This window comes from Anabrus simplex, chromosome 1, assembly GCF_040414725.1.
Source record: "Anabrus simplex isolate iqAnaSimp1 chromosome 1, ASM4041472v1, whole genome shotgun sequence".
In the NCBI taxonomy this organism is placed as follows: domain Eukaryota; kingdom Metazoa; phylum Arthropoda; class Insecta; order Orthoptera; family Tettigoniidae; genus Anabrus; species Anabrus simplex.
Window position 1 is genome coordinate 343,381,826 of NC_090265.1, and position 27,243 is coordinate 343,409,068.

Consider the following 27,243-nt stretch of genomic DNA (forward strand, 5'->3'; position numbering starts at 1 on the left):
GCACCGACACAGATTGGTCTTGTGGCGACGATGGGGCAGGGAAGGGCTAGGAGTGGGAAGGAAGCGGCCGTGACCTTAATTAAAGTACAGCCCCAGCATTTGTCTGGTGTGAAAATGGGAAACCACGGAAAACCATTTTCAGGGCTGCCGACTGTGGGGTTCGAACCTACTATCTCCCAAATACTGGATACTGGCCGCACTTAAGCGACTGCAGCTATGTTTATTCAGTTACTGATGTAATTAATTTCACGGCTTGTCTCATCTTGCCAGCTGTATTACGAAGAGTAAAAGACTACCTATTAAAAACTTTGTCGAAATGAGGTCAGTTTAAACCCTTGAAATAATTTTCGGTCACAGTGTTATCTGATAGCAAGGCAGTGGCGTAGATAATGGATGGGGGGATAAGAGGGATGTGTCCCCCTTCATGAGGTGCTTGTACTCAATGTCATATTATTTTACGAAGGTAAAAGTAATAAAAATATCCATTTGCAAACACATACATTTAAAATATGCTAATAATATTAATAATAATGATACCTAATTTATTCATATCACCCTCCAAGGAAAAGTCCTGTCTACGCTACTGTAGCATGGTACCAACCCTGAGCTGTGAGATATCGGTACAAATCGTCAAGCCAGGTCTTTCCTTTCACATCGAGCAAGACAAGGTCATCCCAAAGAGGGTGATAGTTCAAGAGAGGAGAGCGTGTGATTTACAAACGCGCTTGGGGAGGAAGTGCCAACGATTCCAAGAAATGGGAGGTCTCAATGACACAGCTCATCCAATACACGCGAATAGGCCAGCCGTATTGCAAGGCGTGCAGTTCATACAGAACCTTATGGATCACTCTTGGCCACTTATCGGAGAAAGCTGTAGTTAAGTGTACTCTCATGCTTTCAACCTAATCTGCTGTCGTTCACAGATCCAAGCAAGGTTGCCACGTCACCAATAATGGGTATCGATCTTTGGTTCGATAACACACACAATATGAAGGATGGGATCGATCATCGCTGTATTATATCTTACATTCTGGTGGTTCTTCAGTTCTTCAGGTCTATTCTGAAGCCGCGCCTGCTTGCTTGGTCGACTGATAAAATATTTTAAAAAGAGTAAAAACTGGTGATAGTGAGCACAACAAACTAACAAGCCCATAATTAGCGTCTTAGTCTTCTGCAGTTTCGTAATTACTGTAACGTATTTCTTCATAAGCACGTATTGGTATATATTATCACATGGTCATTATTAATAAAGGTGAAAAATATGTTTTGTGCACGTTAGTTGCACACTGTACCAACTGTATTCAGATTAAACTATTTTTCTGACATGAAGGGGTGAGTATTTCAGCGGCAATCAAACCTCTGTCCTTCTTCGTCAGTCTCCCTTACTTCATTATATCTCAAGCTCTCTGGGATACAGAGCAGTGTTGGTCGCGTATGGTTTTATCTGAAGCTATACGGAACAGAATTAAAGAAAATCACAGTTAAGAGTGAAATACACGCTGATATATATTTATTGACAACGACATATAATACATTTTCACAGAATAAGAGCCTATCTGGTATGAATAAACAATAAATGCCTTCATTAAACTTAGACGAATTCTTTTATGGGGCTGAATGGAGTTGACTTCAATTTCGAATTACTTTCTTGGCTATGTATGGCTGTCATATTTGCAGCCTGCATGATTAATAGGGCTTGTAAATCTATCAAGCAGTGCATATTGCCTACATTGAATCCTCCAGGAAACACAGAAAATTGGAGACTATTGGCACAAGAACTACTCCGAGTCCAGAACTCGTCCAGAATATTCGGTGGGTTCAATCTAGCCGCTGTGCTGGGAGTCGCTACCTTGTCAGAATCGCGATGATGCGTCTTTATGTGGGCTCGCAGATTACAAGCCAGAGCGAACTTCTTGCCGCAGAGTTGACAAGGGTGAGGACGATCACCTGGAACAAGTATCAACAACAACAGCTATAATACTCGGTATATTCCTCAAAACAAATGAAATTACATCTTAGTCGATGTGGCATATGCCTTACGACATTAAGTCCTGTGTCTAATTTTGTTCCTTTCTGCTGATTGCATGTATAACAATATCAGAAGAGGGCAATGGATCACTTTCCTCCAGTTACTGAAATTATAAAAAGTGTATGTTTAAAGTTAAGTCTATTGAAATATGGATAATGAAATGCGTTCCTGTAGCCACGTCCCGTTTGAGAACAATGGGCAAAGCTTAGTTGCTAAGTAAAGAGTTATCCTAACGATGGGTATACCAGTTGTTGTAAAGTAGCAATGAGTATTTCTAATACACCCCATATTATGTCGTTTTTCCTGCGGGGAAAGGGGCTGTAGATTTGGCCAAGTTTTACTTCGGGGTGCCCTTCTTGACGCCAAACATTTGAGGAGAAATGCTAAGTATGGTGGGGGTAATTGTTAGTGTCGTATCTTGTTGTGTACTGCATACAAGTGTTGAAGACGATAGAAATACCCAGTCCCCGAGTACTTGTTAATTTAATAATCCCTGGCCCGGACGGGAATCGAACCCGGGACCTCAAAGACGGTAGGCTAGTACGCTAGCCATGCGGGTATGCAGTCCGACAGTTGTGTTCTCATTATGGTGTTATTTATTAGCGGGCTGGTCAACTCAAGCAGCATGGCGCAGTTGTCAGCGACACGCTATTCCGGCGAGTTTGCTGCAATCGGATGGTGAGTGGTTTGAATCCCACTTCCACCGTCTTGAAGATAGTGTTCCGTGGTTTGCATTTTCACCTTCAGGTTACAAATAAGGGGTAGGAATAGGTCAAGCTAAGCTTAAAGCCGTATTGTTGAATAGTTACCGAACATTCGTTACGTTTGTTAAGTTTAAAGCGTGAAGTTACGCCCTATACTGTCACAAAACTCGGTGAATGCACTAGTGCTAGTTGTTCCTCGTGAAAGAGGTTTATTTTTCGTGTGTGTGTTTTTGACAGCGAATGCTCGACCTTGAAGATACAACAGCACGCCGAAACCATTTTAAACACTTGCACATGTACCCCGTCAGCCTCATCAGTAGCTACCGACAGCCGCTGTATTGCAATAATTCTTGCAGTTCCCTTATCACGACGTTCCTCGAGAACAGTGCAAACTGCAGACCTGAAACTTGCGACATTGTGATCCTCCACCCGAGACCTATTATTTGTGTTAATATTGTACATCAGTTAGCTTCCACCCCATATAAGCATGTGCAGTACAGTATTGATATAATAATTTATTAGAACAAACGATGCATTAACAAATTACTAGACCCTATTGTTTTATCTGCCTGGCCGAGGCGGTAAAGGCGTGCTCGGTTCGCCCGGAAGGACGTGGGTTCGAATCTCCGCCAGGAAGTCGTAAAATTTAAGAAACGAGATTTCCACTTCCGGAGGTGCATATGGCCCTGAGGTTCACTCAGCCTACACCAAAAATGAGTACCAGGTTCATTCCTGGTGGCAAAGGCGGCCGGACGTAGAGCGCTAACCACTCTACCCCATCACGTGCCGCGGTTAACAATGGTGGAAGCCTTTACCTTCCACTCCTCCAAGGGCCTTCATGGCCTGTGCTGAGGTGTCTTTGTCTATTATGATGTCTTAGTTGATCATTCTATCAAGCATCATTGCAATCACTCTGATCCAACCTAAACCGTTCCCTTGTAAGTTCATGTTAGGATTTGCCCTATAACCTGTTTGGCTGTAGTGTATTTTGTTATTGGGTAAGGGTTTAGAGATGAAACGATTGAATGGTATTGAAACAATACAGTAGAATAAAGTTTTAGCTTATCCTCGCTACTGGAACTTACCCGTGTGAAGAAAGAGATGATTCCTCAGATTTGTCTGTTTACTGAACCCCCGGCTGCACACACCACAGCGAAATGGCCACGATCCCGTGTGCGTGTATGCATGCGCCTTGAGGTCACCAGGTGTAGGGAATGACTTCGAGCATTGACCACACTTGTGCGGCTTCTCCTATAACCAACACAATTGATTCGAATTTTCGATTAATAAAAATCATATGAACGATATGCATTTCTGCGGATACGTGTAAAATCAGCTTCTTTTCAAATAAAAAGAAGTCTAGCCATCTTACAATACACTGCCTTTGTGTGGAATAAAACGTTGGTTACTCAAACGGGCTGGAAAATGTAAGCCTTTTTATAGTATCACTGGCGCTTTTCAGTCTATTTGCAAACCGCAGTACAGGGTGTTTCAAAATGAATATCGGAGTTTTAAGTCTCTGTAGTGTTTATTACATTGAACTTAAATTTGTAAATAATACACGAAGTGACAGAGAAACTCAAACAGTTTGTCCTACAAGTGTTCAATGTGAGCACCATTTCTCACACGATACATATCGAGTCAATAGCCGAGTTCGTCCCCCACCTTGCTCAGTGTGTCTGGAGTAATTGTTGCAACAGGTGCTTCAATCCTGTTTCTTAAATAGGTTAGGTCAGCTGGCAGCGGGCGTACAAACACACGATCCTTGACGAATCCCCAAAGGTAAACATCTCTTTGCGTCAGATCAGGTGAACGCGGAGGCCATGTGGAACAATCTCTGTCATCCGGCCCCTTGTGGCCAATCCAGTGGTCGAATACAACGTCGTTTAATCAATCGCATACTGAGTTATGCCAATGAGGTGGCGCACCATCTTGCTGCCAATTAAAGTTCTCTGGTTCCGCTTCTTGTAATTGAGGAAAGAGCCATTGTTCAAGCACATCAAGATAAAAAAAACACCCGTTACAGTTGCTTCAGCGTAAAAGAAACGCCCATAAACTTTCCGCCGGGATATGACACAAAACCATTCAATTTAGGGGAGTCACGTTGCAACTGTACCATGTCTTGGGGATTTGCTAACCCCCAGATGCGCACATTGAGTGTTCACATGTACACTTAGGTGAAATGTCGATTCATCACTGGACACGACACGATCCAGAAAATCTTCATCGTCATGCAGCAACATATCCTTTGCAAAGTTGGCACGTAAACAGTAGTCTGTATGCCTTAGAGCCTATACCAACTGTAAACGATAAGGACGTAGTTTTAAGCGCCTCCCTAAAACTCTCCACACTGATGTCACCGGAACTACTAATTAACGACTAGCCCTCCGAACTGATTTCTTTGGGCTACGCGTGAAGGACTCTCTCACTCGTTCAACACGTGCTTCCTTTGTTGGTCGTCCGGTACTTTTTCTTTTGAAGAAAGCCGGTGTCTTCAAACTTATGATACCATCTACGGATGTTATTATCACTTGGAGGATTACAATGGAACTTAATTCAGAACGCACGTTACACTGTAAGTACAGATTCAGTCCTTGCAAACTGTAAAACACAAAACGCTTTCTGTTTCCCAGTCGCCATCTTTGCTACCAGCGCTACTAGCTACCAGACACAGGAACCAGTGCATGCGCACAGGTACGAAAGCGCTTTCTAATGGAAGACAGAGGAACCAGTGCATACGCACAGGAACGAACACTTGTAGAACAAACTGTTTGAGTTGATCTTTCGTTTGATGTATTAATTATATTTGTAAATCCAATGTAATAAGTGCTGCAGAACCTTAAAACTCCGATATTCATTCTGAGACGCCCTGCACTGTAAAGGACGGCCAACAACACAATAAGCCTATTATTTTTTGTCAAATCACTGAGAACAACATGACTTGTATATTTAAAAAAAAACTGAAATTAAATAAAGACAACAGCACACTTGCACTCTTCATTATTTAAGTACGGTAATTAATTTATCTGTTTAATGAATTAATTCGGTCTTTTGTATCACTGCCAAATATATAGGCTACTGAAAGCACGATATGAACAGCAAAAGAAACGATAAGTACAAGTACAATTAATATAAAATACACCACAGTGACACAGTTAACACAGATACAAAAAACAAACAAAAAATACTGTAATACAAGGAAAATACAATAAAAGAAATTGAACTACTAAAAAATTCTTACAAGCAATGCCAATCAATTATTCAATCACAAACCTGTTTAAATTCATAATGTGATCAAGGACAGCCCATTTTTATTCTATTACTCGTATAATGATATGAAGAACATTTTGAAATGAGAATAATACAACTCTTTAAAATATAGCCTCCATGTAAAATAAAAACACAGATAATAATTATTATAAAGTGAAAAGTATCATGAATGACAAAAACATATTTTTATCCGAGCGAACATAACCAAACCACACTATTATTGTATTGTGCTTATTTTCCGATAGCCTAAACCTACTGTACTTACGAATACACGTTAAACTGAAATGGCATTCTTGAAATGCACTGTATTGTACATCTGAAATAAGCACATCTGTTTGTTCTACATTGGCTTTTGGCAGGTTTACAGCAACATTTGTAGAAATCTTGTCCGTGGAATGGGGACTATTTAGATACCGCTTCTCGTTATGAAATTGATATGCCTAATACAGGGTCTGAGATTGGCGTTGCGGAATACTATATGTGTTTGGCGACAATGGGATACGAAAGGGCTAGGGCTGGGGAGGAAGCGACCGTGGGCTTAATTAAGACACAGCCCCGGCATTTGTCTGTTGTGAAAATGGTAAAACACAGGAAATCATCTTCAAGGCTGCCGATAGTGGGTTTCGAACCCGCTATCTACCGAATTCGAGGTCACAGCTACCTGACTTGAACCGCATAGCCAATTCGCTCGGTACGGTATTGTGTTGGGAAGAAATCTGTTTTTAATGATTTGTGAAGAAGTACCTGTTCCATAATCTCTATTTCTAAAATCTGTGATCTATCCTGTATTCTTAGTGTCCATAGGTCCGCGATCAACTTCCAGCAGATTTAAAAATTACATAACTGCCAACGTCTAACGGTTGGAGATTTTTGTTGCTTGCACTGATCTTTTTTTTCCTGTTGTTCGCATTACGCCCCTATGGGCCTGAAAATTTTCGAATATAATTGTCTTTTGATTGTTACAAATTGAGCACAACACTTAATAGCTGTGTCGTTCTGTTTGAGCTGTGGTGGGCTCGCCACGGATAACATGAATAAGTTGGTTACATTGTAATTTTACTTACTTTTACACTCATCTTGACATGAGAATAAATAAAATAATAATTAAAAATGTCTGTAAATTTGAGTGCCAGAGTTCATACTAATGGATTCCTTGAGTTTTAATGTTAATAAAGCATGATAATATACTCTTCTCCAAGGGCATGTATATGAGGCTGTGTTCTGTTCTGGTACATCTGATTCGGGCCTTACCTAAGCCACTGAAAACGCCTAAAGAGTTGGGAACTGACTATAAATTCTTCTTCGTCCTCTTGGCCTTTTTTCAAGTTACCTCGGGTCGGTTATTTATGTGTATGTTTACGGCCAGATGCCTTCCCTAACGCCAAGCCTATGTGGAGGGATGTGTTCACTCTAGTGTGTTTCAGAGGTGGCTTGTAATATAATGCGTAGCCAGGATCGGCCGATGGGGAAGAGTTATAGTTACAAAATGCTGATGGACCATAATGAAGGTGCGTGTGTGATGCGCGGATGCATGTTTTGTCATTATAAGGACACTGATACAAGTTAATTGTTACATTAAAATACAGAACAAAAACAATACGATCAAGATCAACAGTTTTATAGCGAATTGTATGTTTAATTTACAATCTAAATCCAATGTTCGAGGTTTCTTAGAAAATAGATTCACAGATCTGTTGGTTTCACAATATTATGTCTCTGAATGTTTGTTTTGTTTATTGTTTATTGTCACTTTCTGTTTATTTCCTTTTCGAAAAATTTCAGGGGGTTCTAACCTTCAGTAACCCCAACCCCTGGCTGCGTACCTGGGTGTATGTAAATGAAGATGTGTATGAGGAGGAACACAAACACCCAGTCCCCGATATAAAGGAATTAACCAGATCGAGTTAAAATTCCCGACCCGCTCAGGATTCTAACAGAAGGCCACTACGCTGACAATTTTTATCTAAGGAACCAGACTCTCCACACTGATTTGAAATCAACTAGTTATATTCTATTGTAACATTATCTATGCATACACGTTTCATCAACACATAAAACCATGTATTTAAATTGTGATGTGTAAGAAAGTAACCCACTCACATGAGATAATTTCCTCTCATTTACATAAGGAGTCTACAAGAGCGTCGGAGTGGACGGGATATCCAGCTGTATGCCAGAATTTGCCTGTGTACCAGAGAGAACGAGACATCTAGCTGTCTGCCGAAATTTTGCCTGAGTAGCGGAGACCATCTGGAACGTCGAACGAGGTCCAGCCATCATGTTCGTGACCTGCCAGTTGGTCACCAATGAACTTAAAGCCGCTGAAGACGTCATGAATTCCAAGTAATTTATGGATGTGCCCTCCTGTAACGCTGTGAACGTGGCATCATGAAGGCTGAGTACATTTCCAAGTATTTATATCTTTGAAGGTCGTTACCCATTGTAAATATGTAAATTTGCATGTTGACGTAACGTAGATCGCTAGTATGCCATTTCAGAGGGATAATAATAATAATAATAATAATAATAATAATAATAATAATAATAATAATAATAATAATAATAATTTAATTTTTATTTTGGGTCTTTTATAGAATACTTTCATCATGGTTTTGGGACGACCATATTTTACTTCCATCCTTTTATAAGGTTACGATAATGCATGACTTGAATTTAAGGACCTTAGATCAATTAAATGTGAAGTACTGTCAAGTAAAGAGGGCTTAATATTCTGTAAAAACGACTCCAGTTATCATCTTTCTATAGCAAATATGGCTCATCAAAGATATCTCAGTAATTGATTTTTTTTGTACTTCACAAGCTCTTAGGAAATCCTCCTTACTAGAAATTAAGACTGATGGAACAACGGATGGAGACATGAGATTGGGGTATATATCTCGTCGTATTATTAGCTCGTGAATGCGTAAGGTAATTGGGCCCGTGTGGCAGGAGTTCATCAATAAATAGCATGTTATTCGAGGTATCGAGAGGAGAAACGAGATGGTTGAACAGGCTGTAGCCCTGATATATACTATGAGATAAAAAGGTGAAGTTCCCTTGGAATCTGGTAGTAATGTACGCGAAGTGGATATCACGTTATGAATATGTTGATTATGGCCGGACATAGAGCCGATGTGTGATGTGCTGGTATTGTGGCCGGCAGTGAAAGGATGAGATTATTTTACCGTGAAGCAATTGTCTGAGAAGGCCTGGTGGCCCGCTAGCTGGAAGTGTGTCACGAGCAGTTTACAGCTTGATAATTTATGACCCCCATTCAGGAGGGGAGGTAAAAGTGTTTTCTTCAGAAAAGGGAATAGAATACAAGTAGCCGGTTTCTTTCCTCTCGACACAACGATAACGTGCATCAATTTAAATATTGCCAACGTCGCACAGATTCCAATATGCATTAAAAGAAGGATCCCTCCAATTTATTTTCCTTAATTATTCACAGCGTGTAGGGAATTCCAGGTTAGATATACCCCGTCTCCGAAGATCCTGGGTTCATTCCAGGATACAGTGAAAGCTTACTGTCACCAGCGACAGGATATAGGCCATCTGTGACTCATTGTGTATGTTTGAAGTGCATTTGTTCCTGTCAATCTCTTACAGGTAGTGCTATGATACTCTGTTTATGATGTCTGGTATTGAAGTCGCTTATGTTTGTCCCTAGGTAGCAACGTTGTGTAAATAGTGTCCTGTTATGTCTATTGATAAAAATCCTAATGAAATGAGCGTGTTTATTACATGACCTATTAAGCAATGATTAAGTTAAGGAAATGTTGTGGTACGACTTTCAAATGTTTGGGAGTGTACACTTAGGTAACCTTCGTATATTTCAGTTCATAAGTGTTCGTAGGCCTATATCACAATCTGATATAGTTTGAGTATATTAATTCTCGGCAAATAAACAGGATTACAGCAGGGTATGTCCATTCTGAATTGATTTGTGCATAAAGTGATCAGTGTAAGTGTAAAGTGAAATAATTAGAGAGAAAACGCCTCTCTAAGTCTGAGATAGTGTAAATAGTTCAAGAGGGAACACCTCTTAAGTTTGAATAATTGAACGTATGATGAAGTGTAGAGAAAGACTACCGAACATTAACGCCAAGATAACCTTCAATATCACATGTACAGTGCTGTATGGCATATCCATGTAAATAAGGTGTGTTTCACTAGTATAGTAAAAATTGTTATACAAGATATAGTTTCTCTTCTCATTAGTAATGAAATAGTGTTCCTCTCATAATTAACATTCCCCTACTATAGAGAGTATTATTAAAGAAACTACCGCCCCATCGGACGGTCTACTGACCCAAAAATGCGATACCGACTTAGCTAGCGAATCATTCTAGTAGGGGAGGGTGAGGCTTCGACGACCGGGCTGAGTTCGAGGCTCACCGACGTTGCTCCATTCTAACGTCATATTTATGAACCACGGTAACTTGTTTATGTACTGAAGCCTTGGACAAGTACAATACGTCAATGATTTATGTAAACATACACAAGTTTCAGGATTTATACTATCGACACACGGTATCCTGATCCTAAGATCTTTTTGAAAAATTCCAGAGGGAGGGGGTTCTAACCTTCAGTAACCCTGACCCCTGGCTACTTATAGCCACTCACTGATTTTAACACTTGTACAATACTGCTTACTTGCATACATACATGCATACTTATGCACCACGACACAAAACTCGTCTGCATAATCCGAGTTTCTAACAGCAAGTATAAGCTCATAAACACTTTAAAATATTTTAATATTGGCAACAAACAGGTAACCCGCCAATGCACCAGTAGCAAGACGAGCAAGATTTCGCTGTAAGACCACGAATAACCGGTGAGGTAAGACCCACCACGAGAAAGTCAGACGTCCGGCTTCATGGCTAAATGGTTCATGTACTCATTCTGATGGCTCGGGGGCTGGCTGTATATGCCGTCTTGGGTATTAGAATTCATCATAGGCAGGGCCCCATTCTCACACGCGCAAGTCAAGAAAGACCTGCAGCAGACCTCTTCGGAGGCCATATACCATGTACAATCGCGATCACAAGAATTCCGGGTGGAAAAGGAAACGGGTACCGTCTGGGCGAAGATTTTGGCCTAACCTGAAGATGAAGGAGAAATAACCAAGGCAACGTCATACGTATTCGTCGTCCAGGGGGTGTGGCCTGTACTGTTACGCACTCAGAGGTCACTCTCAACACCATTTTCTCGGGAACTGATTAACATGTTTCAATGGTTATATATTCGGGCTATAGTGGCTTCTCCTAATCAAGAAAAACAATTAATTGACTGTAATTTACTTGTGAAAAAATGTGCACGATGTAATCCCGTCCCAATACGTGTGGCATTTAACTGTTTGATCAGCGCTGACAGTAACTTCATAAGAACGGTTTTCCAAACAACCTTGCGATTAACAAAGTAATGAAGAACTATTCTTTTCGCTTTTCCCTAATTAGTTTCCACCAATCATTTGAATTGCTAGAAAATTATTATTTTATGGAAAACTAGTGCACTGTTTCAGATTATACAAATACAATTATTTTCGTGTGCAGGAGGCGTTCATTTTATTTATTTTCATTTTTCTTACAAAATGCACTCCTTTGTTTCTTTTAAGACATTTTACTGTGATATTATGAGAATATCTTATTTTTATTAGTACCTACCATTATTTTTTGTATTGTGAATAATATTCTTAATTTACACGTCTTTTAAATGTAAGCACTGTTTATGTCTTGTATTTGTATGTGTCGTATTATCCCATTTAATTTATATCCCATTTCCCATAATTATATTAAGGAAAACGAATGGTATACTATTTCAGTAAAAGGGTGGGCCCTAAATCTTTATATGAAACAGTTACCTTCTTTCATCTTAATTTCTTGCGTTCAATTTGACATCCGTGTATATTTTAGTACTAAGTATATTAATTCTTCTTTCGGCAGTGTCTGCATGAGTATTAAAGTAGTTTTTTAATGTAATAGGGTCAATATTGACGAAAATATGGGTCATTCTTTTTTAATGTGGTTGAGTGCGATGAGAATAAATTCATGGCCGAGACCGCTATCATTTCAGCCAGCCTTCGCACTCAAGAATTACAAAGAAACTGGAGACTTTGACACTCAATGAGTTGACATAACAGTGCGTCTGTTGTCTTCAAGGACTCCCCTCATTCCCCTCTCTCATCGTTGTCAATCCACGGAGACGTGGGGGCAGGCGGGGAGCAAGTACCTTCCCCTTCGCGTGTTTCGTTCAAGCTAGATATCCCGTACTTCACTCTCTCCATCTCCCCTTCACTCTTCAGATGTGTGCATGTGTTACTTGTCTAATGGATGTGACCAATGGGAGAGAATGTGTAAGCAGATACTGGGCGGTTCTGAGGGATGTACTGATTTCTTGCCTGAAATGAATATTTCTGGCCAAGAGATGCTAACGTTCTTGAGTGTACAGGGTGTAATAGTAATATACAGCCAAACTTTCAGGGCACATTCCTCACACGTAGAAGAAGAAAATATGTTCTATAGGCGTGGATCCAAAAACGCTTCATTTCCGCCCATAAATGTTTGATCAGCACATATAAAAATCTAATAAACCCTATACAAATAAAGAAAAGACTGGAAATTTTCCCCTTAACAGCTGAACATATTATAACAAAGCTAAATAGACATGAGAAAACAAGACTCTACAATTTGTAGTGATCCTTCAAACAATGGGGTACAATATAAAGGCGACACACTTACATGATTTGTGTAAACATACAGAAGTTTTAGGAATTGTACCTCCGACACAGGGTATTCTGTGAAACTTTGCATAAGGACACACAATTTTCAATTACGGATTTCGGAATCATAACACATTACATTACAAACCACCACTGAAACACGCAATAGTGAAACACATTCCTCCACATAGAGCTGTCGTTAGGAAAGCGTTTCCGGACCTGTGTTCATATGTATATATATATATGTACAACCTTTGCCCCGTTCCTATACGAGATGGGGTTTGAAGTGAGATAAAACTTCGTAGCGAGTTTTCATGACTGGATGCACTTCCTAACCTCAACCCCATCAGAGGAATAAATGAGATGAGATGAATGACGTGATATATAATAGTAGGAAGGGAGAGGGTGAAACTCGATCCCGGTACATAGCCTACCCCTGTCGAATAGCACCAAAGAGACCCGTATCCATATAGTCTAACATAGTTCTTCTACGTGTGAGGAATGTGTTCTGAAAAGTCTGTCCACACCTTATTGTTACACCCTTATATTACTAAGTCAGACCAGTAATACTGACCTCGTTTCCCGCGTTAACACCTGCTCAAGTAGGCAATCTGATCCCCTTCAACTAGTCATGACCGATCCAAATATACCCAGCGTGGGTAAGGGCTGTCCAAACCAGAGAGAGAGAGAGAGAAACAGAGAGATCTCCCGCGCTTACACGTTACTTCACTAAGGAAAGCCTCCATGCATTCGTCCCGCAAAGTCACCACGCCTTGAGTCGTGCGCTGAGTTCATGGATAATGCAGACTCACCTTGGGTATAACCAGTGTTAAGCAACTTCCCAGTATTAAAATATTTGCCATCCGTGAATAGCTTCGAATCCCCAAACAATATCCAGTACGGAAAACCTTCCAGTTTCTACGTTTTAACATATGAATTAGATTAATTCTGTAATAAACATAGTATACATATCTCGGGCTTATGAGATTTGTAGTTTCACACCATATACTGCAAGTGTGGGCACCTGCTGTTTCTTTTTGACACACGTAACAGTTGAGTTGTTTCGATGTGTCTTGTCTTCAGCAGTAGGTTGGCGCAGACAGTGGGATGTGCTAGGTCCATCAATTTGTGGAGTGATCTTGCCGCCACCACCGCTGCTAGGGTTGATGAACTTGTCCAACTCTTCCTTAGTAGTATATAGGCCTACGTTGTGTACCGGTACTCATCCCGAAGGATGGTGTGATCCTCAACAGCTCCATAATCAGCTAGCATAGATGATCACGGCGTCACTTGAGAGGCATACTAGGGAAACGAGGAATGAGGAAATTTCCCGTTGCTTTGTAGTAATTGACATAATAGCAGCTTCTGGTAGTCAAGTACCATGAAGTTCAACTTTAAATTCACATCTCAAGAAGATCTTCCCATGATTCAGTGATTTTTGTTTTGCCATTGGATGAAGTAGCCTAACAACCGATCGTCCGTTTTGTAGAAAATCGTTGTCTTCTATCTAACAACGAAGCACATGTTTTCAATGCCTTGGTTGTTCCTTTCAATGCCCCCTCGTGCTCCGGGATGACGAGGTATTGCGTGAACAATTTTGCAGTGTGGCCACATATCAGTTAATTATTTAATAACACCAGTGAACTCTCAGCCACTATCACTCTGTAAAATGTGAGAAGCACCAAATTAAAATATATTTTCGTAAGTTCTAAAGGAATTCCTCATGCTCGTTTCGGTTGCAGTGGCCTTAAATGCAAGCATTTAGCAGTATTATATTGATAAGTAAGAAGCCAGTTAAAGCCACCATCAGCAGCAGCAGCAGCCAGGCCTCTGTGTCCTCGTTCATTAAAACCTTTCAATATGCTAGGTAGCGAATACTCTTTCTGGAATGATAAATTTTTCTGGCAAACTTTGCATTAGGACACAAAAATTTCAATTACAGATTTTCGAATCGTAGATTTTGCTTAAGAGCATAAATAATTTTATTACGGCGACCATGACCGCAGGATCTATGAACAACTAATCATTTATCTGTACTACATAACGAGAGCTCCAGAATTGGTCTAGAGAGAATCTGAAGCTAGAGTTGTATTTATTTTGACTATGTGGCGAATAACTGAAAAATCAAATAAGTAATGACAATAAAAGTGCATGAATATAAAACAAATCAATTAATAGGTATTCATAACCTGCAGATAACAAAACTTTCAGCACAGAAATAAACTGTTTAATTCTTGCATTAAAACCCTTTGAGCGTCAGTCTCCCAAAAAGTTGGCTTCATCAGAATAACACAGTTACGTCCTGTTGATTGCTCGGTCTGTGGTCAAATGTATTATTGAAGATGTTTCAGTGCAATATTCAGATTAATTTATACAAAAACTAGCTGCAATGCCCATCCTTAACGGGACAGTCACATAGCATGTACAAAGTTATCTAACTCCCCGCCTCTTTCAGCCGATATTCAGCCATGCTGTTTTACTAAAACAACAGATAGCGAATCTGCCATCTGGGCGACTGCCCTAAATGCAGATCAGTGGTGACTGATTTGAGAGTACTCGGGACGCAGCACTAATCTCATCTGTCGGATGAGTGGCAGCAAACAAGCAAATTACATCACAACAATGGTCAACGTAATGTTATTGTTGATCGGTTTTATGAGTTCTCGATAATGAAGTCAATCGCATTTAGTTTTCTTCCGATTTTGTGATATTAGGACATTTAATGTAAAGAGAGTCTTTCCTTCGCTCACGACTCCCTCTTGCTTTATTCTTCAAGCGATTGTTCTCTTACGGTTTTTCTCACTTCTTATAATCATCCTCACAATTTTCCTTGTCGTTATTTATGGAACGGTGACCACGCAGTTTTACATCTTAAGGCAGTCAAGACAAAACCAACGCCAGTTAACATAATTGCATATTTCCATGTCAACAATACTCGTCGTTGATATAGACTAAGCAGAAAAAGTCTAAATTCATGAATTCTATTATCACAACGTATGGTAAAACTGTGTAAGATATAAATGATCGGAAATTGTACTGTCTATAACTTTTATTACGTAGTACTTTTCGATAGGAACAATTACATGGTTATTTAAAAATTAAATTTTAGGCGCCTTGCCCTAAACTACCATTTCATCCAGCGTGAATAAAATTATTTATAGCTTAGACTGTAGCGCCTTATCCCCTCACTTTAAATACATATTTTCATTATATTCTGTTCTCCTATTTTCTCGCGATTAGGCGTTGATATGGACTTGGCAACACAAATCGAAATTCATGAATATCTGTTATCATAGCCGGTACTTAAAAAATGTATAAGACATGAATGATCGGAAATTTAATTGTCTATAACTTTAGTTATGCAGTATTTATCGATAGAAGCACTAATAACATAGATATTTGAGAATTAAATGTTGGACCTTCCCGTAAACTACCATTTTGCTCAGCGTGAATAAAATAATTATAGCCTAGATTGTAGTGCCTCATTCCCCGACTTTACATACCAATTTTCATGCAGTTCTCTTCAGCCATTTTCTCGTGATGCACGTACATAGGCCTACATACCATACATACATACAGACAGACAGACAGACAGACAGACAGACAGACAGACAGACAGACAGACAGACAGACAGACAGACAGACAGACAGACAGACAGAAGGACAGAAAATTAAAAAGTGCATTTCCTCGTTACTGTGTACACGACCAATACAGAAATGCCATTCTTTTCAAATTCTGAGCAATGTGCAGATAAAACTATTATTATATAGACAAGCGCACGTAGGTACGTTAGATTTGAAAGTAATAACATGAAAACTATAAAATGGTGACGTTAGACAGCTGTTGATTAGTTGAAGTTTCTGATATTCTTATGCCGATCTGGTCATTGCAGCCATGAGCTAAATCGTCGTAATAAATCTTTAAGTGGTATAATATGCACGATAGCTTCTTATGGTATTTCATCTTAACAATCCGGACGCCCTCTTCTCCTACTTCCACGATAGCGTACAGATTACTTACATTATACTGATTATGAGATGACGTTCGCCTCCTTCCAGCTGTAACGGCTGTTTTTGCATCCTTAACTTCCTCAATGACGTCCAACATATGTTTCTTCGTCCACGGTTATCTCAGAGAATCCTGGTGGTTTTCGTGTGTGTGGCGGTGGGTACCGTACGTTACTGGGGTAGTCCTTGTTGAACTTTCCAAGATATGTAGTGATAAGTACAATAGGGAGCGAATCTTCATGCACTAAAGACGATTAAAATATGCATGCAATTATGCACTAAAATGTAGATCTTTTTCAAGTAGACCGAAAAGAATCACTGTTAAACTTTATACTTTACCCATTCGGATTAAAAATAAATGCTTTCTTCCCCATACCATTAAGAATCGAACTCTAATAATAATAATAATAATAATAATAATAATAATAATAATAATAATAATAATAATAATAATAATAATAATAATAATAATAATAATAATAATATATTTTATGTATAATTATATATATGTTACTATATATAATATAAATATATAATATAATCATAATATAATATAATATAAATATAATATAAATATATATTATATTTTATGTATAATTATATATATTACTATATATAATATATTTATATTTATATTATTATTATTATTATTATTATTATTATTATTATTATTATTATTATTATTATTTCGTGTGGCTATTTCTAGCCGAGTGCAGCCCTTGTAAAGTAGACCCTCCGGTGAGGGTGGGCGCCATTTGCCATGTGTAGGTAACTGCGTGTTATTGTGGTGGTGGACAGTGTTACGTGTAGTGTGTGAGTTGCAGGGATGTTGGAGACAGCACAAACACCCAGTCCCCGAGCCATTGGAAATAACCAATGAAGGTTAAAATCCCCGACCCGGCCCGGAATCGAAACCGGGACCCTCTGACCCGAAGGCCAGTACGCTGCCCGTTCAGCCAACGAGTCGGACAATCGAATTCTGAATCTTTGACATATGAGATAGAGATTTGAACCCCAAAACTGCCATTTCAGCATGAATAAAATGATTAATAGCACAAGTGATAGCACTGTAATCCCAACTTTTATACTGCGAGTTTTATTACATTCTATTCAACTATTTTCTCGACTGGCTGAAGGCAAAAAATGTAAACTTTGTATTTCGTGTCTCAGCAAATTCTGGCCAGACTATTGCATCTCCTGATAAGGTACAATTTTGTTGACAAGTATTATATACTGTCAAGACCTTTCAAAAAATAAACACAACTACCGTGCTTCACTATATAAGAACGTGAAGTTCACATCCCATTTTTACAAAAGGTATAAATTACGACCTCATTGTGGTGTACACTGGAGACTGACACAAGTCTACATACTGAAGTTAGTGTGAAACGTAGGTCTGTAGATAAAAACAGCGTAGTCTCTAGCGTAAAATTAAATTTTCCGTAGATGGACTGATGAGTCTCGGGTTCAATTCCCAGTAGGGTGGGGGATTTTAACTTGTAATACCTTTGGCTCGGGATAGAATCTTTGGATTCAACACAGTCTTTTAGCGTACAATTATGTTGTTAACATGCTAGTTGCAAGGGAGGAAGTCCCGCGTTCCGGATTTTGACTTTCATTCTCGTTAAATATCGCACATTTAATACTCAACTATATTAAAAGGATTACACTATAAATATCCTTCAATCAGTCGTCATAATTTAACCTAATACTCAGAGATATATTTCTAACTTGCTAACAGACAATCGAACTTACATCGTTTTAAGTAGTCAGAACTGAATCGCTGTTATGTGTCTAGAAGGGTTCTTTTACCCTTTTAGACTAAACGTATCCGTTAACCTGTAGGTGCTCCTTTAGCATCTTAGCCTATATAATCCCTTTACCCCCTTCGTCCCATATGTGTTCTTAAGCTCATGAGCCTATTAGTGTCCTAGCCCTCTAGTATCCTTTGGCCCATCAATGCTCTTTAGTATTTATTGCCTTTTAGCCCTTTTATCGCCCTATTGCCCCCTTAGTGCCCTTTAGGGCCCTTTAGCCCGTTACCGCCATTTAGTCCTTTAGAGCCCTTTAGCCTTTTAGCGCCCTTTATCCTTTTAATGTTGCTTAGTACTCTTTATCTTTTTAATGTTGCATAGTGCCCTTTTGCATTTAAGCACTTTAACGCCCTTTAGCTCTTTATCCCTTTAGTACCATTTAGGCGTTTCTGCGTCAGCCCTTAATTCACCTACCTAGTCAGCTAAGAGCAATCCATAGTTGCCATCTTGTTCAGAAATAGTACCTCAGTACCGAGGCCCTGAGGTGGCTCTCTAAAATTAGTTTTATATGAATAAAGCAAACGTATTAGCCCTTACACCACCTTCCTAGTCCCATAAAAGTGATGTATAGTCGCCATCTTATTCAGAATTCCAAGTCAGCTCAGAGTCCATGAGGTAGCTCTGTATCTTGTCTCATAAGTACAATGTATAGCCGCCACCTGCTCTATTATAACGGTTAGGTTAAGCCTGGGAACGAATCCAAGCCTATAAAGTTAAGCTTGCACCGTAAGCATGGGCGTCGTACTCGGAACTTGAGCTCCTTCAAGTAACATAATTACCTGAAACCTACAAGAATTGACCCGTGGATTCAAGCTCAGAAAGCGCTAACCAGTAAACTGCTTCAGCCGATGTCGAGCTCGAGATTGTTAGGTTAAGGTTAATCGAGGAGTCTGCGAGGTTAGCTAAGAAAGGCCAAAGGTGCCTGTAAGGTTAGGGTTAGCCAAGGAATCGAACTCGAAGTTACAAGTTGTGAGCCACTAAGATAGCTCTCCAAATTTAGCCTCATAAGGGTAATGCGTAGTAACACTTGCATAAGTTTCCAAACGTTAGGCCGATAAAATTAATATGTCCTAAGTAGCAAGTATTGCCTTTGCTGGCAGGACGTAGTATTTACAGTGCACTATGTCTTCTGGTATGGGCTAGAGTAATTTTGTTACTTTCATTGATCTGTCTCTGTCTTATACTTGGCTTTGATAATATGAAAGTGACTGAGGTATGAGCGATGCTAGTAATGCCATTCCTTCTGCAGCCAGTCCCTGCTATGAATGGTGTGAAATTGTTGCTCATAGGGTCGGTTGGTGCATGCATTTCAGTGGGCTTGGCAGACTGATATGTAAGAGCAACTTCTGGCTCAGTGAGGAAAGCAACGGGAAACTACCTCACTCCTCATTTCCCTAGTACGCCTCTTCAGTGATGCCTAGGTCATCTATGACAGCTGACGGCGGAGCTATTGAGGATCCAACCAGCTTTAGGGCTGAAGACTGAACATACATACAAGTAGCCAGTTGTGTGCCCCTGAAGTAGCTCTCTAGAGTTAGTCCCATGAGAACGGTGTAGAAGCCATCTTGCCTAGAAGCGCCAGTTCCCAAAAGTCAGGTCGATAAAACAAGTTATGAGCCCCTGAGGTAGCTCGCCAGTGTTAGGCCCAAAAAAGTAATGTATAGCAGCCGTCTTGCCTAGTAGAATGGTTAGGTTAATCCTGGGATCGAATCCAAGCCTGTATAGTTAAGCTTGCACTCTTATACGATTAGCGTCCTCGGGCATCAAACTTGGGTCTGTAAGGTTAATCCTAGAGTCAAATCCGAGCCCGTAAGATTAAGTTTGTACTCATGCGGTTTGTCCGGGTGTCGAGCTTTGAGTCTGTTAGGTTAAGCTTGCACTCCTGGGCAATGAACTTAGATCTGCAAGGTTAGTTACCCTGCAAGGTTAAGTTTGGAGTCGAATCCAAGCCTGTAATGTTAAGCTTGCACTCTTGGGCATCGAACTTGTGTCTGTAAGTTTAGTGAACCTGCGAGGATAAGCCTGGAGTCATATACAAGCCTGTTCGGTTAAGTCGGCACTCGTAGCCAGCCACCCATATTTCAAATCGCCCTTCCAGTGATGTCATGTAAGGTTAAGCATGCCCTTAAAGTCAGCACATTTCGTGAGGAGGAGGCCCCCTCCTCAGCGTGAGAAGTGAGGAGGTTGTACTAATCGCGTGCACAGACTCAGATACAGGAAAAAAAGACCGTGTGCCTAAAATGAATTTTAAAAAATCGTGAGTTATTTTCACTCTACTACGTTATGCAGTCCGCGCGGAGCTCAGACTGATACTGTATTAACACACGCGCGCGCGCGCGCGCGCGCGCGCATATAGAGTTACAAGACCCATCACTAGAGAAATGTGGTCGCCTATGTGTATACACGCAAGAGTTCACTGAACGTGGACATACTTACCGTATGTCTGTGGGTAGGTACTGATACAGAGAGTATATTTCATATGGAAACTTGAATAAATGTCGCATACAGGCACTGCAGTTAATATGACGAGAAACGAATGGTTAAACAGAGCGTATTGGAGTGCATGTTCTCTCTAGTTAAAACGTGTGAAAAGTGAGAACTCTTAACTTGCTCGCACGCAGTATCTCGCTGGATGGATTTTCTGCTGACTGTGTGTTTCCGGCATTGTGTTACAATATCATGTGATGCTACTGATGCATTCACGGCTCGTAATTATAGACATGTTTCGCAGAGAACTTTGCTCTGCGTCATCAGAAGAAAATCTCGATTTTTCACGAGATAGGCTTTTCAAGGAATGAGGTTTGAATTTAGACGTTATAATATAAGTGGAAGTGATACTTTTATTCGTCACCAGATGGCTTGCCGGACGCGGTACAGTGCTAGCGTTCGAAGCGGAAGCTGACGGAATCGTCAGAATCAGTCTGAGAAGGAGTCACATAACAACAGGAGGACACACATATGAAAATATGACATAGATACAAGCCTGGAATGAAACAACTGGCGATGAGGAACGTACGAATTTGGAAAACACCGAAACGAAATGACAATACTGAAGGGACAGGGGAGGGAACTACCTACGTAAGTCCTTAATGGCTAGCAACCACGTAGGTATTACTTAATTGATAGCCAGTGGCCCTGTTGAAATTGTTGGGATTTCTACGTATTTCCACAGCTTCCCATATAATCCTAGACCTATAGTGTCTAGTGTGGGTAAGAGCTCGAGCATCTTGGAACACGACATCATGACCTGACGATAGAGCATGCTCAGCTATTGCTGATTTGTCTGGCTGGTTGAGACGAATATTTCATCCATGTTCTTTGATACGAGTACCAATGGACCGGCATGTTTGGCCAATGTATACCTTGCCGCATGTACAGGGAATTTCTTATACCCTAGGATGTAAAAGTGGGGACAATTTGTCCTTGGCTTTACCCAGACTGTGAGCAATTTTAGTGACGGTGCCAAACACGGTTTTTATATTGTGTTTCCCGAGGACCTTGGCGATTCGATCTGTGGTGTTGTGAATGTAAGGCAGGTAGACAGTTCCCTTCACTTCTTCCTTCAGTGAGCTTTGCTTGGTCGTTTCTCTGGGATGAAGGGCACTATGAATGTGCAAATCGCTGTAACCATTACCCTTGACCGTGACTTTGAGTGTGTCCATCTCCACCTGGATATTTGATGGCTCACGAATTCGTCTCGCCCTCTTGGTGAGTGTATTGAGAATGGCTTGTTTTTGTGCTGGATGGTGGTGAGAATCTGCAAGAAAATAGCGATTTGTGTGGGTAGGCTTACGATAGACGGTATGTCCTAAGGAGCCGTCCGGTTTCTTTCTTACTAGAACATCCATAAAGAAAGGCATCCGTCCGACTCCACCTCCATAGTGAATTTTATAGAAGGATGTTGCTGATTTAGGTGGTTTAGAAATAGATGAAGTGTCTCAGGACTTTCTGTACAGACCACAAACATATCATCATCATACCTCCACCAAATCATAGGTTTGACAGGCATATCGTTTATCGTAAGCCTACCCACACAAATCGCTATCTTCATGCAGATTCCCACCACCACCCAGCACAAAAACAAGCCATTCTCACGACACTCACCAAGAGGGCGAGACGGATTTGTGAGCCATCACATATCCCGATGGAGATGGACACACTCAAAGTCACGTTCAAGGGTAATGGTTACAGCGATTTGCAGATTCATAGAGCTCTGCATCCCAGAGAAACGACCAACCAAGGCTCACAGAAGGAAGAAGTGAAGGGAACTGCCTACCTGCCTTACATTCACAACACCACAGATCGAATCGCCAAGGTCCTCGGGAAACACAATATAAAAACCGTGTTTGGCACCGTCACTAAAATTGCTCACAGTCTGGGTAAAGCCAAGGACAAATTATCCCCAATTTACATCCTGGGGTATACGGAATTCCCTGTACATGCGGCAAGGTATACATTGGCTAAACATGCCGTCCATTGGTACTCGTATCAAGAAACATGAATGAAATATTCGTCTCAACCAGCCAGACAAATCAGCAATACCTGAGCACGCTCTGTCGTCAGGTCATGATGTCTTATTCCAAGATGCTCGAGCTCTTACCCACACTAGACTCTACAGGTCCAGGATTATACGGGAAGCCGTGGAAATACGTAGAAATCCTAACCATTTCAAGACGAACACTGGCTATCATTTAATACGTGGTTGCCAGCCACTAACGACTTACGTAGGTACTGTGTAGAGATGAGAAGAATGCAAGAATGAGGAATGTGGCCTGCAAGCAAGAACTTCCTGTTCTGCCCAGACAGATCGGCTCTTAACTGCTCGTATCTGCTACACGAAAACATTGACTCCCACTTTGCACTTTGCTGAATTACAACTGACAAGAGCGAAGAGTTGCCAGTCTATATATATAAAAGCAAGTCGGGCTGGAGCGATATATATATAAATATTTAAAAATGAAAAAAGGCGTGAATTAATGAGGCACTTCCAGAAATCTCAGAAATTTGAAACTTGGTACGAGGGAAACTGATGACCCTAGGATCCCTAGAAAAATCGGAAATTCTCAAATTTCCCTGAAGGGGGCACGCTGGGGGGGGGGCTCAAATTTTGAGCTCAGCATAAGAACACAGTCGTATAGTATATCCAAAACGATAACCTATAGGTTTTGTGGGCTTAAAAATTTTCGGGAATTTCCTCATTTTTATCCCCTATCCCCCCAAATCAAGATGGCGGCACAACCTGCCAGACGAGGTAGACAATTGAAATTTGGTGAAATTATAGCTTTTGGTCCCTAACCGACGGGAAAATTCCAAGATGTTCAAATTTTTCACTTTTTACCCCCAAAGATATCGAAATATGAAGGCAATTTTAATGACTGTGCAGACATTCCTTTTGAGCTATTTTTTGGCTAAACGGTAAGTCGTATCACAAAACGGATGGCACAATGTCCCTTCAATTCGGAGTGATCTACAACTTTGGTCCTGTGACATTTTGTCGTATCTCTCTCCCTTATACGTTAAATTTGGCCGTATTTCTGGATTGTTCGTAAATTTGGTGATTTTTACAAGTATATTTCATTGTTTGACACACTTATAAGAATGATAGGATCATCGCGTTAGGTGCGCACATTGGCACGATTAAGGGACATATGTGTACCAAATTTCATGATTCTAGCTTATACATAAGTAGGCAAAACGTAATGTAAAATGGTAAAAATGCACCCAAATTTCACCCTATTCAAAATTTGAACTCAATTTACCCCCTTAATATGGGAGATACGAGGATATGGTTTAGAAACAAGCATGTAGAGCGATAAATGAGGCGTCTGATGGCGCAAACCGTTTCTTAATATTATAAACCGTTTAGGAGATATGAATCTCGAAGTGGAAGTCTGCACTTTTCAACGTGCTCATGCTTATCCGTCATCTATATATATAAAAGCAAGTCGGGCTGGAGCGATGTATATATAAATATTTAAAAATGAAAAAAGGCGTGAATTAATGAGGCACTTCCAGAAATCTCAGAAATTTGAAACTTGGTACGAGGGAAACTGATGACCCCAGGATCCCTAGAAAAATCGGAAATTCTCAAAATTCCCTGAAGGGGGCACGCTGGGGGGGGGCTCAAATTTTGAGCTCAGCATAAGAACACAGTCGTATAGTATATCCAAAACGATAACCTATAGGTTTTGTGGGCTTAAAAATTTTCGGGAATTTCCTCATTTTTATCCCCTATCCCCCCAAATCAAGATGGCGGCACAACCTGCCAGACGAGGTAGACAATTGAAATTTGGTGAAATTATAGCTTTTGGTCCCTAACCGACGGGAAAATTCCAAGATGTTCAAATTTTTCACTTTTTACCCCCAAAGATATCGAAATATGAAGGCAATTTTAATGACTGTGCAGACATTCCTTTTGAGCTATTTTTTGGCTAAACGGTAAGTCGTATCACAAAACGGATGGCACAATGTCCCTTCAATTCGGAGTGATCTACAACTTTGGTCCTGTGACATTTTGTCGTATCTCTCTCCCTTATACGTTAAATTTAGCCGTATTTCTGGATTGTTCGTAAATTTGGTGATTTTTACAAGTATATTTCATTGTTTGACACACTTATAAGAATGATAGGATCATCGCGTTAGGTGCGCATATTGGCACGATTAAGGGACATATGTGTACCAAATTTTATGATTCAAGCTTATACATAAGTAGGCAAAATGTAATGTAAAATGTTAAAAATGCACCCAAATTTCACCCTATTCAAAATGGGAACTCAATTTACTCCCTTAATATGGGAGATACGAGGATATGGTTTAGGAACAAACATGTAGAGCGATAAATGAGGCGTCTGATGGCGCAAACCGTTTCTTAATATCATAAACCGTTTAGGAGATATGAATCTCGAAGTGGAAGTCTGCACTTTTCAACGTGCTCATGCTTATCCGTCATCTATATAAATAAAATCGTAACGACCGTGTGTCTGTACATTGATTATTTTGGCGAAATTTCTGTACAGGTATCCGTTTCAGGTGTAATAATGACCACCTGCATCATTTTTAGCTTTGGTGTCTGTTTGTCTGTTTGTCTGTTTGTCTGTCCTTCTATAACTTGAAAACTACTGGATATATTTCCACCGAACTTCATATTTAGAATCCACCTGTCCTTGGGTAGGTTTTAGCGCAAAAAATAAAATCGTAACGACTGTGTGTCCGTACATTGATTATTTTGGCGAAATGTCCGTACAGTTATCCGTTTCAGGTGTAATAATGACCATCTGCATCATTTTTAACTTTGGTGTCTGTTTGTCTGTTTGTCTGTCCTTCTATAACTTGAAAACTACTAAATATATATTTCCACCAAACTTCATATTTAGAATCCACCTCTCCTTGGATAGGTTTTAGCGCAAATATCGTTTCTAAATCCCTGAACTGAGTGGGGATTTTTACGAAACCGAAACCGTGATTTCTCACTCCCTCAAAGTATACACAAACGAACTTAATGAAAATCAACCTGCCTTAATGAAAATTAATTTCTAAACCTTTTTTCTCATGTGCATCATTTCGATAACAGGATTTAGTAAGGGAGATATCATTAACGGGCCGTTTTTCGGTACAAATCCCAGCGGACTTAACGCAAGAGCGGGTACGTGTAAAGCGTACTTCTTACAACTTGAAAACTAACAAGATATTTGAACCAAATTTTATATATAGCATCCATCTGTCCAAGGGTAGGTTTCCTTGGTGTCTGTTAGTTAGTTAATTTGTTTGTTTGTTTCTTTGTTTGTTTGTTTGTTTGTTTGTTTGTTCTGTTTGTCTTTCTCTAACTTGAAAACTACTGGATATATTTCCACCAAACTTCATATTTAGAATCCACCTATCCTTTGGGGAGGTTTTAGGGCAAATATTGTTTCTAAATCCCTGAACTAATTGGGGGTTTATACGAAACCGAAACCGTGATTTTGCACTCCCTCAAAATACACACAGCCAAACTTAATGGAAATCTACCTGCCTTAATGGAAATTAATTTCTAAACCTTTTCTTCTCATGTGCATCATTTCAATCACTTACAGGAAAGATAGTGTGATAAAACTCTACACGAACATTGGTTCACCCAGTACCCATATGTGAGCCAAATGCTATGTCACATAATTATCCGAAAAGTAATGCAATGTAAGATAATCTTACACAAATTTCAACCTATTCAACGTTTCTGATTCAATCTGACCCATGAATAGATTAGATGCGAGAAAATATCAGAGGACCAGCCATTTAGATCGCTAAATACTGCGCCTTACGGTACAATCCTTTGTCGATATGACGTACCGTTTAGCAGCAGTTAATCTGTAAATGAAGGTCTGCAATATTGTAAACATTCATATACTTTCGTATGTCCATCTGTATATATTCATTGATGTCGATTTGTAGCGATCGAGAAAGGATGTGTCTGCTATTGTAAGCAGTACTCCCTACACCGACTTTGACTGCTGGCAGTAGGAATGGGGTCCTTCTCCAACTCCTGTGTAACTGGCATTAGTAAGGAGGGCCTACCATTTTAATGAATAATTCACTTTTCGATTTGTCTTGCAGAAGGCAAGGGATCATGCAGTTTTGTTCGAAAGTCCCCTACTCTATTGTGTTTGGCTCTAGGCCAGGGTGCCCGCCATTTAAACAAATGTTCCAATCTAAAATTTGACT

General features: G+C 40.1%; 1 protein-coding gene across 1 annotated transcript in view; it reads right to left on the reverse strand.

Annotated features, from left to right (window-relative positions):
• Positions 1-1,591: 1,591 nt before the first annotated feature.
• Positions 1,592-27,243, reverse strand: part of LOC136866073 (zinc finger protein ZFMSA12A) — a 99,812-nt gene continuing 74,160 nt past the window's right edge. Inside the window, exons 5-6 of the mRNA XM_067142768.2 lie at positions 3,819-3,984; positions 1,592-1,947 (exon numbers count right to left, since the gene is read on the reverse strand). Coding sequence (XP_066998869.2) covers positions 1,592-1,947; positions 3,819-3,984 — 522 coding nt within the window. The remainder of the gene's footprint in view (positions 1,948-3,818; positions 3,985-27,243) is intronic.